Raw genomic sequence first — 18,218 nt, 5'->3', positions numbered from 1 at the left:
GATTTAAATTAAATTTAAAATATAGTTACTTCGGATGAAGTCGAGGGACAGGAGCTAGTTCCTGGGCTCCACTTCTCTTCCCAAGACATAGTTCATCGATATAATTAATTAGTATTTTGAAGACAGTTATGAAATTTCCTCCAAACATTTTTACTGGGAAGCTTTATGCTTGAAAGCAACGCGCATAAATGCAAATGTACCTCATGTATTAATAAAAAAAAAAACGTGAATGCAAACTTAATATTTAAACAACAGTGTCACCCTCCCTTTCCCCTCCCCCGTCCTCTGCCTGTTCCGCATTTCCTTCTCCATTCACCTCTTCTTTCCTTCCCACCTTCCCCGTCCTCCCACTGCTCCACCTCTCCCTACACTCAGCCCTCCCACACATCCTTCTTCCTACTGCCTCCTCTTGCTCCCCCCGTGTACACGTTCCACCCACCGGATGGTCCCAGCTGAGCCGAATAGTTCCCCCAAGCCATCCATCAAGGCTTAGGGACCATTCAAGCTCTCTATCCCATTTGTGGACTCAACTCGATCTGACTATATTAGGACAATCACCATAGGATTCAAACCCCGCCCACACACTTGTGTATCACATACAGGTGTGTGTGGGGGGAGTTTTATCCTGTGTTATTATGTCTGCGAGAAGACATTAACATTACAGACATCGTGCCAACAACACCCAAAATATTTACATGCACAACGAACAAAAAGCTCCCCATTAGGCTTGGCTCCACATGCTCTCCAAGTACGTTCAGTGGGAATCTATTGTAATGTATAATTGCCTTGTAACACTTATGTATATGTAATTTATATTGTATTTTTTTAAATAAAGATAAAAAAAAGTGGGAATCTTCCAGCTGAAATGATGCACCACGTGTTCACATCGTTCACCTCGATTTCCAGTCACCTTTTCCCCTCACTTTACCAACAGCGGTATATATATATATATATATATATATATATATATATATATATATATATATATATATATATATATATATATATATATATATATATATATATATATGTCGTACCTAGTAGCCAGAACGCACTTCTCAGCTAACTATGCAAGGCCCGATTTGCCTAATAAGCCAAGTTTTCATGAATTAATAGTTTTTCGACTACCTAACCTACCTAACCTAACCTAACCTAACTTTTTCGGCTACCTAACCTATCCTAACCTATAAAGATAGGTTAGGTTAGGTTAGGTAGGGTTGGTTAGGTTCGGTCATATATCTACGTTAATTTTAACTCCAATAAAAAAAATTGATCTCATACTTAATGAAATGGGTAGCTTTATCATTTCATAAGAAAAAAATTAGAGAAAATATATTATTTCAGGAAAACTTGGCTTATTAGGCAAATTGGGCCTTGCATAGTAGGCTGAGAAGTGCGTTCTGGCTACTAGGTACGACATTATATATATATATATATATATATATATATATATATATATATATATATATATATATATATATATATATATATATATATATATATATATATATATATATTATATATATGAAAAGAGTGAAGAAAGATTGTTTGACACAGTTTTTTTAAACATGTTCAGTGCATTACTACATTTAGTTTCATGATCAGCTGCAGTTACAATTAGTTTAGGTCCCAGAAGCTTAGGATAGCAAGAAATTAGGTAATGTGTAGCCTGGTGCATTTCTTCAAATGCAGAAAGAGTTGACATGACTACATACTTCATAGCGACCAATGACAAGTAGAAAACAGATGATTAAATGGTTCAAGAGCCGAGCCTGAGAACTTAGTTTCTTGAGCTGGTCCATCATCAATTTGAATTTTAGCATTGCGTTCTGTGCTTGCGTTCTCAGGATCAACATCCTGAAAACGTAAATAAAAAAAGTAGTTTTATTTTTACGATTTTTTTTTACGTTTTTTACTGATGTAAAAAAGAAGAGTTGTTGGTGCATCAACTTCCTCGGAGGTTGATGCACCATGCTTGTGATGCCATTCCTTTCAAACTCGTCCAACATATTTTTCCGTGATGCAACAAATTCTTTCAGTAAATGAAGAAGTTTTACAGCTGCATTCAGCTCCTGTGCTGAAGAACATTGCACCCTCAGGGTTGTTCGGTGGAAGCAGCGTTTTGGTAGTGATGTTTAGATACCCGATAGCATACCCGTGTCCGCCCAAAAACAAAGCCTAAGACCCATGTTATCTAAATCCACTTCCACCTGCATCTCTTACAGTCCACTTCATCACCTTCCTACCTCACCTTCAGCTTACCTCACCTTCAGCTTACCTCACCTTCAGCTTACCTCACCTTCAGCTTACCTCACCTTCAGCTTACCTCACCTTCAGCTTACCTCACCTTCAGCTTACCTCACCTTCAGCTTACCTCACCTTCAGCTTACCTCACCTTCAGCTTACCTCACCCTCAGCTTTACGGAACGCAAAGTAACCTAACACAAATTTTCAAGACTGACAAAAAAACATTTACCGTTATTCAGGAAAGACGTGTCTAGAGCCACAACAGTTTCACGTATCAGTTCTCCAATCTCAGAAATCGTGACGTAATTTCACTTTTGTAATACAAAATCTTGTTCATAAAGATGAACAACTTCTATTATAAGTGAATAGGATTTTTCTGTTCCACTCCATAGAGGATTATAGCTCAGATCTTCTGTAGGAGATGAAGAATCATCAAATACTTTCAGGTCCATAAAAGAAGCGAAGCCTCTGATCCATTTAAGCTACTTTAAGAAAACATGGACCAAAAAAATACATACACTGTTGGGCATTAACAATGCCTTAGATCAAATGACCGAGAGAGGATAGTGTCAAGCCACAGGAAGGTAAAACCCACTTTTACAACAGAAAACACCTGTCTTTCACCCCTAACGCTCAAGCGCCGCCCACAAGGAGGCTAGCTACGAGGTCCACCCCCACCCACCCACTTAAACACCTAGACCAATGGCTTGCAGAGACCTGCAGCTGACCAATTGCATGCAAGACATGCTTTCCGGCGTGTCGGTGAGCCCCTCCCCGCAGACGGGCGGGGGGAAGCCGGCTCAGGACGCTTTCGCGGTCACTCGCGCTCATTCGCGCTCACTCTTTTCCCGCCCTTGCTCGTCTGCCCGCCCGGGGAGGGCGCCACGCGGCCAGGGAGGGAGGCATCTCGCCCGCAACTGCTGATCTAAGTGCTTCTTGCTCCTCTTCCCGCTGTTCCTCATGATGTTACGGACTGTTCCTGTTGTTATCTTATGTGTGATGTTGTTGCTCGTGTTGCTGCTCTCTGATATCTTCATATTGTTACTTGTTATCTTCGGTTCCTGTTGTTCGTGTTGTAATCTTCGGTTCCTGTTGTTCGTGTTGTTATCTTATGTTCTCGTTGTCCGTGTTATTATCTTCTGTTCTCGTTGTCCGTGTTATTATCTTCTGTTCTCGTTGTCCGTGTTATTATCTTCTGTTCTCGTTGTCCGTGTTATTTTATGTTTCTGTTGTTAGTGTTATCTTCAGTTTCTGTTGTTAGTGTTGCTATTTTCAACAGTACCATTGGTACTGTAATTGCCGAAATTGGTACTGTAGTTGCAACAATTGTTACTGTTGTTGCAGTAATTGTTACTGTGGCCGCAACAATTGTTGCTGTAATTGCAGCAATTGCTACTGTAGTTGCTGCAATTGTTACTGTAGTTGCACTAATTGTTACTGTAGTTGCAGCAAATGTTACTGTAGTTGCTGCAATTGTTACTGTTGTTGCAGTAATTGTTACTTTAGTTGCTGCAATTGTTACTGTAGCTGCAGAAATTGTTACTGTAGTTGCACTAATTGTTACTGTAGTTGCACTAATTGTTACTGTAGTTGCACTAATTGTTACTGTAGTTGCAGCAATTGTTACTGTAGTTGCTGCAATTGTTACTGTTGTTGCAGAAATTGTTACTTTAGTTGCTGCAATTGTTACTGTTGTTGCAGTAATTGTTACTTTAGTTGCTGCAATTGTTACTGTAGCTGCAGAAATTGTTACTGTAGTTGAAACAATCGTTACTGTAGTTGCTGCAATTGTTACTGTAGTTGCAACGATTGTTACTGAAGTTGCACTAATTGTTACTGTAGTTGTCGCAATTGTTTCTGTAATTGCAGTATTTGTTTCTGTTATAATTGCTTATATAATGCTTTCACTTTATATGTTGCTTTAACTGTTTATATTGTTGCTTTTATTGCATTTATGTTGTATCATTGTTTGTATATTTTTATATTTGTTATGTGTTGCTATAATTGTTTATATGTCTCTATAATTGTTTATTTGTTGCTATAATTGTTTATATGTTGCTATAATTGTTTATATGTTGCTATAATTGTTTATATGTTTCTATGATTGTTTATATGTTGCTATAATTGTTTATATGTTTCTATAATTGTTTATATGTTGCTATAATTGTTTATATGTTGCTATAATTGTTTATATGTTGCTATAATTGCTTATATGTTGCTATAATTGTTTATTTGTTGCTATAATTGTTTATATGTTGCTATAATTGTTTATATGTTGCTATAATTGTTTATATGTTGCTATAATTGTTTATATGTTGCAATAATTTTTTATATGGTGCTATAATTGTTTATTTGTTGCTATAATTGTTTATATGTTGCTATGATATGTAGTAATAATTCTTCTTATTGTTATAATTGTATAATTGTTTATGCGTTACATAAGTTTATATGTTGCTGTAATTATATGTGTTTATAATTTTTAATATTGCTATAATTGTTTGTTATAATTGTTTATAAATGTTACAATTGTTTGTTATAATTGTTTATAAATGTTACAATTGTTTGTTATAATTGTTTATATATGTTACAATTGTTTGTTATAATTGTTTATAAATGTTACAATTGTTTGTTATAATTGTTTATAAATGTTACAATTGTTTGTTATAATTGTTTATATATGTTACAATTGTTTGTTATAATTGTTTATATATGTTACAATTGTTTGTTATAATTGTTTATAAATGTTACAATTGTTTGTTATAATTGTTTATATATGTTACAATTGTTTGTTATAATTGTAAATATATGTTCCTATATTTGTATATATATTGCAATAATTGTTTATTTCTTATTGAAATTATATATAATTTTTTTCGGTTGTTCATATGTTGCAATAATTGTATATATGTTGTTATATTACTATAATTGTTTATATTGTTATAATTGTAGAAAATTGCAATAATTGTTTAATATATTAATTACTATAATTGTATAATTATATAATTATAATTGGGATAATTGTTATAGTTAATATAGCGATAATTAAGATTGTACATAGGCGTTGCTTCCTGAAAAAAATAATAATAAATTATTAATAATAATTCTTTAATAATAAAATATTTTTAAATATTTTATTTATTGATTAAATAAATCATATTTTTAATACGATTTTATATTTGTTATAATTATTACCGTTGTCATTTGATGTCACCGCTGTTGTTGCCACCGCTGTTGATGCCACCGCTGTTGTTGCCACCGCTGTTGTTGCCACCGCTGTTGTTGCCACCGCTGTTGTTGCCACCGCTGTTGTTGTCACCGCTGTTGTTGCCACCGCTGTTGTTGCCACCGCTGTTGTTGCCACCGCTGTTGACGCCACCGCTGTTGATGCCACCGCTGTTGTTGCCACCGCTGTTGTTGCCACCGCTGTTGACGCCACCGCTGTTGTTGCCACCGCTGTTGTTGCCACCGCTGTTGACGCCACCGCTGTTGTTGTCACCGCTGTTGTTGCCACCGCTGTTGTTGTCACCGCTGTTGTTGCCACCGCTGTTGTTGTCACCGCTGTTGTTGTCACCGCTGTTGTTGTCACCGCTGTTGTTGCCACCGCTGTTGTTGCCACCGCTGTTGACGCAACCGCTCTTGTTGCCACCGTTGGTGATGCCACCGCTGTTGCTGCCAACGCTGTTGTTGCCACCGCTGTTGACGCAACCGCTCTTGTTGCCAACGTTGTAGATGCCACCGCTGTTGTTGCCACCGCTGTTGTTGCCACCGCTGTTGTTGTCACCGCTGTTGTTGCCACCGCTGTTGTTGCCACCGCTGTTGTTGCCACCGCTGTTGACGCCACCGCTCTTGTTGCCACCGTTGTTGATGCCACCGCTGTTGTTGCCACCGCTGTTGTTGCCACCGCTGTTGCTGTCACCGCTGTTGTTGCCACCGCTGTTGTTGCCACCGCTGTTGTTGCCACCGCTGTTGTTGCCACCGCTGTTGATGTCACCGCTGTTGTTGCCACCGCTGTTGTTGCCACCGCTGTTGATGTCACCGCTGTTGTTGTCACCGCTGTTGTTGTCACCTCTGTTGTTGCCACCGCTGTTGTTGCCACCGCTGTTGTTGCCACCGCTGTTGACGCCACCGCTGTTGTTGCCTCCGCTGTTGTTGCCACCGCTGTTGATGCCACCGCTGTTGTTGCCACCGCCGTTATTGCCACCACTGTTGATGCCACCGCTGTTGTTGCCACCGTTGTTGCCACCGCTGTTGATGCCACCATTGTTGCCACCGCTGTTGTTGCCACCACTGTTGATGCCACCGCTGTTGATGCCACCGCTGTTGATGCCACCACTGTTGTTGTCACCGCTGTTGTTGCCACCGTTGTTGCCACCGCTGTTGTTGCCACCACTGTTGATGCCACCGCTGTTGATGCCACCGCTGTTGATGCCACCACTGTCGTTGTCACCGCTGTTGTTATCACCTCTGTTGTTGCCACCACCGTTGTTGCCACCGCTGTTGACGCCACCGCTGTTGTTGCCACCACTGTTGTTGCCACCGCTGTTGTTGTCACCGCTGTTGTTGTCACCGCTGTTGTTGTCACCGCTGTTGTTGCCACCACTGTTGTTGCCACCACTGTTGTTGCCACCGCTGTTTTTGCCACCGCTGTTGATGCCACCGCGCTGTTGTTGCCACCACTGTTGTTGCCACAGTTGTTGTTGTCACTGCTGTTGTTGCCACCGCTGTTGATGCCACCACCGTTGTTGCCACCGCTGTTGATGCCACCGCTGTGGATGCCACCACTGTTGTTGCCACCGCAATTGTTGCCACCACTGTTGATGCCACTACCGTTGTTGCCACCGCTGTTAACGCCACCGCTGTTGTTGTTGCCACCACTGTTGTTGCCACCGCTGTTGTTGCCACCGCTGTTGTTGCCACAGCTGTTAACGCCATCACTGTTATTGCCACCGCTTTTTTTGCCACCGCCGTTGACTCCACCACTGTTGTTGCCACCGCTGTTGTTGCCACCGCTGTTGTTGCCACCACTGTTAACGCCACCACTGTTGTTGCCACCGCTTTTTTTGCCACCGCTGTTGACGCCACCACTGTTGATGCCACCGCTGTTGTTGACACCGCTGTTGTTGCCTCCGCTGCTGACGCCACCGTTGTTGTTGCCACCGCTGTTATTGCCACCGCTGTTGTTGCCACCGCTGTTGACGCCACCGCTGTTGTTGCAACTGCTGTTGTTGTCACCGTTGTTATTGCCACCGCTGTTGTTGCCACCGCTGTTATTGCCACCGCTGTTATTGCCACCACTGTTGTTGCCACCGCTGTTGTTGCCACCACTGTTGTTCCCACTGCTGTTGTTGCCACCGCTGTTATTGCCACCGCTGATATTGCCACCGCTGTTGTTGCCACCGCTGTTGTTGCCACCACTGTTGTTGCCACTGCTGTTGTTGCCACCGCTGTTGTTGCCACCGCTGTTGACCCCACCGCTGTTATGGCCACCACTGTTGTTGCCACCGCTGTTGACGCCACCGCTGTTGTTGCCACTGCTGTTGTTGCCACCGCTGTTATTGCCACCGCTGTTGTTGCCACCGTTGTTGACGCCACCGCTGTTGTTGCCACTGCTGTTGTTGCCACCACTGTTGTTGCCACCGCTGTTGTTGCCACCGCTGTTGACGCCACCGCTGTTGTTGCCACCGCTGTTGTTGCCACTGCTGTTGACACCACCGCTGTTGTTGCCACCGCTGTTGACGCCACCGCTGTTGTTGCCACCGCTGTTGACGCCACCGCTGTTGTTGCCACCGCTGTTATTGCCACCGCTGTTGACGCCACCGCTGTTGTTGCCACTGCCGTTGCTGCCACCGCTGTTATTGCCACCGCTGTTGACGCCACCGCTGTTGTTGCCACTGCTGTTGTTGACACCACTGTTGTTGCCACCGCTGTTGTTGCCACCGCTGTTGACGCCACCGCTGTTGTTGCCACTGCTGCTGTTGCCACCGCTGTTGTTGCCACCGCTGTTGTTGCCACCGCTGTTGACGCCACCGCTGTTGTTGCCACCGCTGTTGACGCTGCCGCTGTTGTTGCCACCACTGTTGTTGCCACCGCTGTTGTTGCCACCGCTGTTGTTGCCACAGCTGTTGTTGCCACCGCTGTTGTTGCCACCGCTGTTGTTACCACCACTGTTGTTGCCACGCTGTTGTTGCCACCACTGTTGTTGCCACCGCTTTTTTGCCACCGCTGTTGACGCCACCACTGTTGATGCCACCGCTGTTGTTGACACCGCTGTTGTTGCCTCCACTGTTGACGCCACCGCTGTTGTTGCCACCGCTGTTGTTGCCACTGCTGTTGATGCCACCGCTGTTGTTGCCACCGCTGTTGTTGCCACCGCTGTTGACGCCACCGCTGTTGTTGCAACAGCTGTTGTTGCCACCGCTGTTGTTGCCACCGTTGTTGACGCCACCGCTGTTGTTGCCACCACTGTTGTTGCCACCGCTGTTGACGCCACCGCTGTTGTTGCAACTGCTGTTGTTGTCACCGTTGTTATTGCCACCGCTGTTGTTGCCACCGCTGTTATTGCCACCGCTGTTATTGCCACCGCTGTTGTTGCCACCGCTGTTGTTGCCACCGCTGTTGACCCCACCGCTGTTATGGCCACCACTGTTGTTGCCAATGCTGTTGACGCCACCGCTGTTGTTGCCACTGCTGTTGTTGCCACCGCTGTTATTGCCACCGCTGTTGTTGCCACCGTTGTTGACGCCACCGCTGTTGTTGCCACTGCTGTTGTTGCCACCACTGTTGTTGCCACCGCTGTTGTTACCAACGCTGTTGACGCCACCGCTGTTGTTGCCACCGCTGTTGACACCACCGCTGTTGTTGCCACCGCTGTGAACGCCACCGCTGTTGTTGCCACAGCTGTTGACGCCACCGCTGTTGTTGCCACCGCTGTTATTGCCACCGCTGTTGACGCCACCGCTGTTGTTGCCACTGCCGTTGCTGCCACCGCTGTTATTGCCACCGTTGTTGACGCCACCGCTGTTGTTGCCACTGCTGTTGTTGCCACCACTGTTGTTGCCACCGCTGTTGTTGCCACCGCTGTTGACGCCACCGCTGTTGTTGCCACTGCTGCTGTTGCCACCGCTGTGGTTGCCACCGCTGTTGTTGCCACCGCTGTTGACGCCACCGCTGTTGTTGCCACTGCTGTTGTTGCCACAGCTGTTATTGCCACAGCTGTTATTGCTACAGCTGTTGTTGCCACTGCTGTTGTTGCCACCGCTTTTGACGTCACCGCTGTTGACGCCACCACTGTTGACGCCACCGCTGTTGTTGCCACTGCTGTTGTTGCCACTGCTGTTGACGCCACCACTGTTGACGCCACCGCTGTTGTTGCCACTGCTCTTGACGCCACCGCTGTTGACGCCACCCCTGTTGTTGCCACTGCTGTTGTTGCCACCGCTGTTGACGCCACCGCTGTTGTTGAGACCGCTGTTGTTGCTACTGTCATTGACACCACCGCTGTTGTTGCCACTGCTGTGGACGCCACCACTGTTGACACCACAGCTGTTGTTGAGACCACCGCGTTTGTTGCCACCGCTGTTGACGCCACCGCTGTTGTTGCCACCGCTGTTGTTGCCACCGCTGTTGACGCCACCGCTGTTGTTGTCACCACTGTTGTTGCCACCGCTGTTGACACCACCGCTGTTGTTGCCACCACTGTTGTTGCCACCACTGTTGTTGCCACCGCTGTTTTTGCCACCGCTGTTGATGCCACCGCGCTGTTGTTGCCACCACTGTTGTTGCCACCGTTGTTGTTGTCACTGCTGTTGTTGCCACCGCTGTTGATGCCACCACCGTTGTTGCCACCGCTGTTGATGCCACCGCTGTGGATGCCACCACTGTTGTTGCCACCGCAATTGTTGCCACCACTGTTGATGCCACCACTGTTGTTGCCACCGCTGTTGTTGCCACCGCTGTTGTTGCCACAGCTGTTGTTGCCACCGCTGTGGTTGCCACCGCTGTTGTTACCACCACTGTTGTTGCTACCGCTGTTGTTGCCAGCGCTGTTGTTGCCACCACTGTTTACGCCACCACTGTTGTTGCCACCGCTGTTTTTGCCACCGCTGTTGACGCCACCACTGTTGTTGCCACCGCTGTTGACGCCACCACTGTTGTTGCCACCGCTGTTGACGCCACCACTGTTGACGCCACCGCTGTTGTTGACACCGCTGTTGTTGCCTCCGCTGTTGACGCCAACGTTGTTGTTGCCACCGCTGTTGTTGCCACTGCTGTTGATGCCACCGCTGTTGACGCTACTGCTGTTGTTGAGACCGCTGTTGTTGCTACTGCCATTGACACCACCGCTGTTGTTGCCACTGCTGTGGACGCCACAGCTGTTGTTGACACCACTGTTGACGCCACAGCTGTTGTTGCCACCGCTGTTGACGCCACCGCTGTTGTTGCCACCGCTGTTGTTGCCACCGTTGTTGACGCCACTGCTGTTGTTGTCACCACTGTTGTTGCCACCGCTGTTGACACCACCGCTGTTGTTGCCACCACTGTTGTTGCCACCACTGTTGTTGCCACCGCTGTTTTTGCCACCGCTGTTGATGCCACCGCGCTGTTGTTGCCACCACTGTTGTTGCCACCGTTGTTGTTGTCACTGCTGTTGTTGCCACCGCTGTTGATGCCACCACCGTTGTTGCCACCGCTGTTGATGCCACCGCTGTGGATGCCACCACTGTTGTTGCCACCGCAATTGTTGCCACCACTGTTGATGCCACCACCGTTGTTGCCACCGCTGTTGACGCCACCGCTGTTGCTGCCACCACTGCTGTTGCCACCGCTGTTGTTGCCACCGCTGTTGTTGCCACAGCTGTTGTTGCCACCGCTGTTGTTGCCACCGCTGTTTTTGCCACCGCTGTTGACGCCACCACTGTTGTTGCCACCGCTGTTGACGCCACCACTGTTGATGCCACCGCTGTTGACGCCACCGCTGTTGTTGCCACCGCTGTTGACGCCACCACTGTTGTTGCCACCGCTGTTGACGCCACCGTTGTTGTTGACACCGGTGTTGTGGCCTCCGCTGTTGACGCCACCGTTGTTGTTGCCACCGCTGTTGTTGCACTGCTGTTGATGCCACCGCTGTTGTTGCCACCGCTGTTGTTGCCACCGCTGTTTACGCCACCGCTGTTTACGCTACCGCTGTTGTTGCAACAGCTGTTGTTGCCACCGCTGTTGTTGTCACCGCTGTTGACGCCACCGCTGTTGTTGCCACCTCTGTTGTTGCCACCGCTGTTGACGCCACCGCTGTTGTTGCCACTGCTGTTGTTGCCACCGCTGTTATTGCCACCGCTGCTGTTGCCACCGCTGTTGACGCCACCGCTGTTGTTGCAACTGTTGTTGTTGTCACCGCTGTTATTGCCACCGCTGTTGTTGCCACCGCTGTTATTGCCACCGCTGTCATTGCCACCACTGTTGTTGCCACCGCTGTTGTTGCCACCGCTCTTGACGCCACTGCTGTTATGGCCACCACTGTTGTTGCCACCGCTGTTGTTGCCACCGCTGTTGACGCCACCGCTGTTGTTGCCACCGCTGTTGTTGCCACCGCTGTTGACGCCACCGCTGTTGTTGCCACCGCTGTTGACGCCACCGCTTTTGTTGCCACCGCTGTTATTGCCACCGCTGTTGACGCCACCGCTGTTGTTGCCACTGCCGTTGCTGCCACCGCTGTTATTGCCACCGTTGTTGACGGCACCGCTGTTGTTGCCACTGCTGTTGTTGCCACTACTGTTGTTGCCACCGCTGTTGTTGCCACCGCTTTTGACGCCACCGCTGGTGTTGCCACCGCTGTTGTTGCCACCGCTGTTGACGCTCCCGCTATTGTTGCCACCGCTGTTATTGCCACCGCTGTTGTTGCCACCGCTGTTGACGCCACCGCTGTTGTTGCCACAGCTGTTATTGCCAATGCAGATATTGCCACCGCTGTTGTTGCCACTGCTGTTGTTGCCACCGCTTTTGACGTCACCGCTGTTGACGCCACCACTGTTGACGCCACCGCTGTTGTTCCCACTGCTGTTGTTGCCACAGCTGTTATTGCCACAGCTGTTATTGCCACCGCTGTTGTTGCCACTGCTGTTGTTGCCACCGCTTTTGACGTCACCGCTGTTGACGCCACCACTGTTGACGCCACTGCTGTTGTTGCCACTGCTCTTGTTGCCACTGCTGTTGACGCCACCACATTGACGCCACCGCTGTTGTTGCCACTGCTCTTGACGCCACAGCTGTTGACGCCACCCCTGTTGTTCCCACTGCTCTTGTTGCCACCGCTGTTGACGCCACCGCTGTTGTTGAGACCGCTGTTGTTGCCACCGCTGTTGTTGCCACTGCCATTGACACCACCGCTGTTGTTGCCACGCTGTGGACGTCACCACTGTTGACGCCACAGCTGTTGTTGACACCACCGCGGTTGTTGCCACCGCTGTTGACGCCACCGCTGTTGTTGCCACCGCTGTTGTTGCCACCGCTGTTGACGCCACCGCTGTTGTTGCCACCACTGTTGTTGCCACCGCTGTTGACGCCACCGCTGTTGTTGCCACTGCTCTTGTTGCCACTGCTGTAGCCACCACTGTTGACGCCATTGCTGTTGTTGCCACTGCTCTTGACGCCACTGCTGTTGACGCCACCCCTGTTGTTGCCACTGCTGTTGTTGCCACCGCTGTTGACACAACTGCTGTTGTTGAGCCCGCTGTTGTTGCCACCGCTGTTGTTGCCACTGCCATTGACACCACCGCTGTTGTTGCCACCGCTGTGGACGCCACCACTGTTGACGCCAAAGCTGTTGGTGACACCACCGCGGTTGTTGCCACCGCTGTTGACGCCACCGCTGTTGTTGCCACCGCTGTTGTTGCCACCGCTGTTGACGCCACCGCTGTTGTTGCCACCACTGTTGTTGCCCCCGCTGTTGACGCCACCGCTGTTGTTGCCACTGCTGTTGTTGTCACCGCTGTTATTGCCACCGCTGTTGTTGCCACCGCTGTTATTGCCATCGCTGTTATTGCCACCGCTGTTGTTGCCACCGCTGTTGTTCCCACCGCTGTTGACGCCACCGCTGTTATGGCCACCACTGTTGTTGCCACCGCTGTTGACGCCACCGCTGTTGTTGCCACGGCTGTTGTTGCCACCGCTGTTGTTGCCACTGCTGTTGTTGCCACTGCTGTTGTTGTCACCGCTGTTGTTGCCACCGCTGTTATGGCCACCGCTGTTGTGGCCACCGCTGTTGACGCCACCGCTGTTGTTGCCACTGCGTTTATTGCCACCACTGTTGTTGCCACCGCTGTTGTGGCCACCGCTGTTGACACCACCACTGTTGACGCCACTGCTGTTGTTGCCACTGCTCTTGTTGCCACTGCTGTTGACGCCACCACTGTTGACGCCACCGCTGTTGTTGCCACTGCTCTTGACGCCACAGCTGTTGACGCCACCCCTGTTGTTGCCACTGCTCTTGTTGCCACCGCTGTTGACGCCACCGCTGTTGTTGAGACCGCTGTTGTTGCCACCGCTGTTGTGGCCACTGCCATTGACACCACCGCTGTTGTTGCCACGCTGTGGACGCCACCACTGTTGACGCCACAGCTGTTGTTGACACCACCGCGGTTGTTGCCACCGCTGTTGACGCCACCGCTGTTGTTGCCACCGCTGTTGTTGCCACCGCTGTTGACGCCACCGCTGTTGTTGCCACCACTGTTGTTGCCACCGCTGTTGACGCCACCGCTGTTGTTGCCACTGCTCTTGTTGCCACTGCTGTTGACGCCACCACTGTTGACGCCATTGCTGTTGTTGCCACTGCTCTTGACGCCACAGCTGTTGACGCCACCCCTGTTGTTGCCACCGCTGTTGTTGCCACCGCTGTTGACACAACCGCTGTTGTTGAGACCGCTGTTGTTGCCACCGCTGTTGTTGCCACTGCCATTGACACCACCGCTGTTGTTGCCACCGCTGTGGACGCCACCACTGTTGACGCCAAAGCTGTTGGTGACACCACCGCGGTTGTTGCCACCGCTGTTGACGCCACCGCTGTTGTTGCCACCGCTGGTGTTGCCACCGCTGTTGACGCCACCGCTGTTGTTGCCACCACTGTTGTTGCCACCGCTGTTGACGCCACCGCTGTTGTTGCCACTGCTGTTGTTGTCACCGCTGTTATTGCCACCGCTGTTGTTGCCACCGCTGTTATTGCCATCGCTGTTATTGCCACCGCTGTTGTTGCCACCGCTGTTGTTCCCACCGCTGTTGACGCCACCGCTGTTATGGCCACCACTGTTGTTGCCACCGCTGTTGACGCCACCGCTGTTGTTGCCACGGCTGTTGTTGCCACCGCTGTTGTTGCCACTGCTGTTGTTGCCACTGCTGTTGTTGTCACCGCTGTTGTTGCCACCGCTGTTATTGCCACCGCTGTTGTGGCCACCGCTGTTGACGCCACCGCTGTTGTTGCCACTGCTGTTATTGCCACCGCTGTTGTTGCCACCGCTGTTGTTGCCACCGTTATTATTGCCACCGCTGTTATTGCCACCGCTGTTGTTGCCACCGCTGTTGACGCCACCGCTGTTATGGCCACCACTGTTGTTGCCACCGCTGTTGACGCCACCGCTGTTGTTACCTCGGCTGTTGTTGCCACCGCTGTTATTGCCACCGCTGTTGTTGCCACCGTTGTTGACGCCACCGCTGTTGATGCCACCATTGTGGACGGCACCACTGTTGACGCCACCGCTGTTGTTGCCACTGCTGTTGTTGCCACCGCTGTTGTTGCCACTGCTGTTGATGCCACCATTGTTGACGCCACCACTGTTGACGCCACCGCTGTTGTTGCCACTGCTGTTGACGCTACCGCTGTTGTTGCCACCACTTTTGATGCCACCACAGTTGACGCCACCGCTGTTGTTGCCACTGCTGTTGACGCTACAGCTGTTGTTGCCACCACTTTTGATGCCACCACAGTTGACGCCACCGCTGTTGTTGCAACCGCTGTTGTTGATACCGGTGTGTTTTGCCACTGCTGTTGACTCGACCACTGTTGAAGCCACCGTTGTCGTCGCCATCGCTGTTGTTGCCACCGCTGTTGTTGCCACCGCTGTTGTTGCCACCGCTGTTGTTACAACTGCTGTTTTTCTTCCGCTGTTGACGCCACCACTGTTGATGCAACCGTTGTTGTCGCCACCGCTGTTGTTGCCACTGCTGTTGTTGATACTGCTGTTGATGACTCCGCTGTTTTTGACACTACCACTGTTGTTGCCACCGCTGTTGTTGCCACTGCTGTTTTTGCTTCCGCTGTTGACGCAACCACTGTTGATGCAACCGTTGTTGTCATCACCGCTGTTGTTGCTACCACTGTTTACACCACCACTGTTGTTGCCACCACTGTTGTTGCCACCACTGTTATTGCGACCACTGTTGACGCCACCACTGTTGTTGCCACCACTGTTATTGCGACCACTGTTGACGCCACCACTGTTGTTGCCACCACTGTTGTTGCCACCACTGTTGTTGCCACCACTTTTGTTGCCACCACTGTTGTTGCCACCACTGTTGTTGCCACCACTGTTATTGCCACCACTGTTGTTGCCACCACTGTTGTTGCTACCACTGTTGACGCCACCACTGTTGTTGCCACCACTGTTGACGCCACCGCTGTTGTTGCCACCACTGTTGTGGCCACCACTGTTGATGCCACCGCTGTTGTTGCCATCGCTGTTGTTGCCACCGCTGTTGACGCCACCGCTGTTGTTGCCACCGCTGTTGTTACCACTGCTGTTGACGCCACCGCTGTTGATGACACCATTGTTGACGCCACCGCTGTTGTTGCCACCGCTGTTGTTGCCACTACTGATGTTGCCACCGCTGTTGACGCCACCGCTGTTGACGCCACCGCTGTTGACGCCACCACTGTTGACGCCACCGCTGTTGTTGCCACTGTTGTTGACGCCACCGCTGTTATTGCCACCAGTGTTGACGCCACCACTGTTGACGCCACCGCTGTTGTTGCCACTGTTGTTGACGCCACCGCTGTTGTTGACCCCACCGCTGTTGTTGACGCCACCGCTGTTGTTGACGCCACCGCTGTTGTTGACGCCACCGCTGTTGTTGACGCCACCGCTGTTGTTGACGCCACCGCTGTTGTTGACGCCACCGCTGTTGTTGACGCCACCGCTGTTGTTGACCCCACCGCTGTTGTTGACGCTACCGCTGTTGTTGACGCCACCGCTGTTGTTGACCCCACCGCTGTTGTTGACGCCACCGCTGTTGTTGACGCCACCGCTGTTGTTGACGCCACCGCTGTTGTTGACGCCACCGCTGTTGTTGACGCCACCGCTGTTGTTGACGCCACCGCTGTTGTTGACGCCACCGCTGTTGTTGACGCCACCGCTGTTGTTGACCCCACCGCTGTTGTTGACGCCACCGCTGTTGTTGACGCCACCGCTGTTGTTGACCCCACCGCTGTTGTTGACGCCACCGCTGTTGTTGACGCCACCGCTGTTGTTGACGCCACCGCTGTTGTTGACGCCACCGCTGTTGTTGACGCCACCGCTGTTCTTGACCCCACCGCTGTTGTTGACGCCACCGCTGTTGTTGACGCCACCGCTGTTGTTGACGCCACCGCTGTTGTTGACGCCACCGCTGTTGTTGACGCCACCGCTGTTGTTGACGCCACCGCTGTTGTTGACGCCACCGCTGTTGTTGACGCCACCGCTGTTGTTGACGCCACCGCTGTTGATGCCACCTGTTGATGTTGTTGATGTTGATGCCACCTACATGATGCTGAATGAGTCCCCTACATGATGCTGAATGAGTCCCCTACATGATGCTGATTGAGTCCCCTACATGATGCTGAATGAGTCCTCTACATGATGCTGAATGAGTCCCCTACATGATGCTGAATGAGTCCCCTACATGATGCTGAATGAGTCCCCTACATGATGCTGAATGAGTCCCCTACCTGATGCTGAATGAGTCCCCTACCTGATGCTGAATGAGTCCCCTACATGATGCTGAATGAGTCCCAAACATGATGCTGAATGAGTCCCCTACATGATGCTGAATGAGTCCCCTACATGATGCTGAATGAGTCCCCTACATGATGCTGAATGAGTCCCCTACATGATGCTGAATGAGTCTCCTACATGATGCTGAATGAGTCCCCTACATGATGCTGAATGAGTCCCCTACATGATGCTGAATGAGTCTCCTACATGATGCTGAATAAGTCCCCTACATGATGCTGAATGAGTCCCCTACATGATGCTGAATGAGTCCCCTACCTGATGCTGAATGAGTCCCCTACCTGATGCTGAATGAGTCCCCTACATGATGCTGAATGAGTCCCAAACATGATGCTGAATGAGTCCCCTACATGATGCTGAATGAGTCCCCTACATGATCTTATATGATTCCTAAATCATAAAGCTGCGCATATTTCTAAAAGTGTGCCACTTGGGCGGACGCACCTGGCCCGACCCAGCCCGTACCTGACAAGATGTGAGTCGGGCCGATAGACAAATTCTCTTTGATAGACACTAAGACGCCTCTCTGCTTGGGGTGGACGGTAGGGCAACGGTCTCGCTTCATGCAGGTCGCCGTTCAATCCCCGACCGTCCCAACAAGTGGTTGGGCACCATTCCTTCCCCTCCGTCCCATCCCAAATCCTTATCCTGACCCCTTCTCAGTGCTATATACCAACTCATCTTACTCATCACCCTGCCAAGTTTACAAACTTCAAATTTGTAAAATTTAACTCCATAATGTTACAAAAACTTTTAAACACATCTTCTGAACCTTTAATATTAATTAGCTTGATTAAATCTCAAACTTACTGTCTATTCTTAACTCTCGAGTCGCGTCAAACACATTTTTATATATATATTTTATATACATTTTAAATATATAAATTTCATTTATATATTTATATTGAATTTATATATATTCATTATTAATTTGTATAT

General features: G+C 49.8%; 1 protein-coding gene across 1 annotated transcript; it reads right to left on the bottom strand.

Annotated features, from left to right (window-relative positions):
* Window positions 1-1,716: 1,716 nt before the first annotated feature.
* On the bottom strand, window positions 1,717-17,286 carry LOC123758878 (uncharacterized PE-PGRS family protein PE_PGRS54-like). Its single transcript, XM_069334267.1, has 17 exons — window positions 17,216-17,286; window positions 14,882-15,939; window positions 14,700-14,751; window positions 13,690-14,511; window positions 12,640-13,321; window positions 11,874-12,554; window positions 11,215-11,732; window positions 10,484-11,086; window positions 9,921-10,379; window positions 8,678-8,964; window positions 8,436-8,544; window positions 7,097-7,796; window positions 6,369-6,923; window positions 6,239-6,270; window positions 5,744-6,180; window positions 3,530-4,104; window positions 1,717-1,857 (listed from the first exon to the last, which is right to left on the bottom strand). Exons 1-17 carry the CDS (start codon window positions 17,284-17,286, stop codon window positions 1,717-1,719), a joined length of 7,782 nt encoding a protein of 2,593 aa, XP_069190368.1.
* Window positions 17,287-18,218: the final 932 nt, after the last annotated feature.

This window comes from Procambarus clarkii, chromosome 31 (assembly GCF_040958095.1).
Source record: "Procambarus clarkii isolate CNS0578487 chromosome 31, FALCON_Pclarkii_2.0, whole genome shotgun sequence".
Taxonomy (NCBI): domain Eukaryota; kingdom Metazoa; phylum Arthropoda; class Malacostraca; order Decapoda; family Cambaridae; genus Procambarus; species Procambarus clarkii.
Note: the sequence above shows the minus strand (reverse complement) of the source record. Positions and strands in the feature narration are given on the sequence as shown.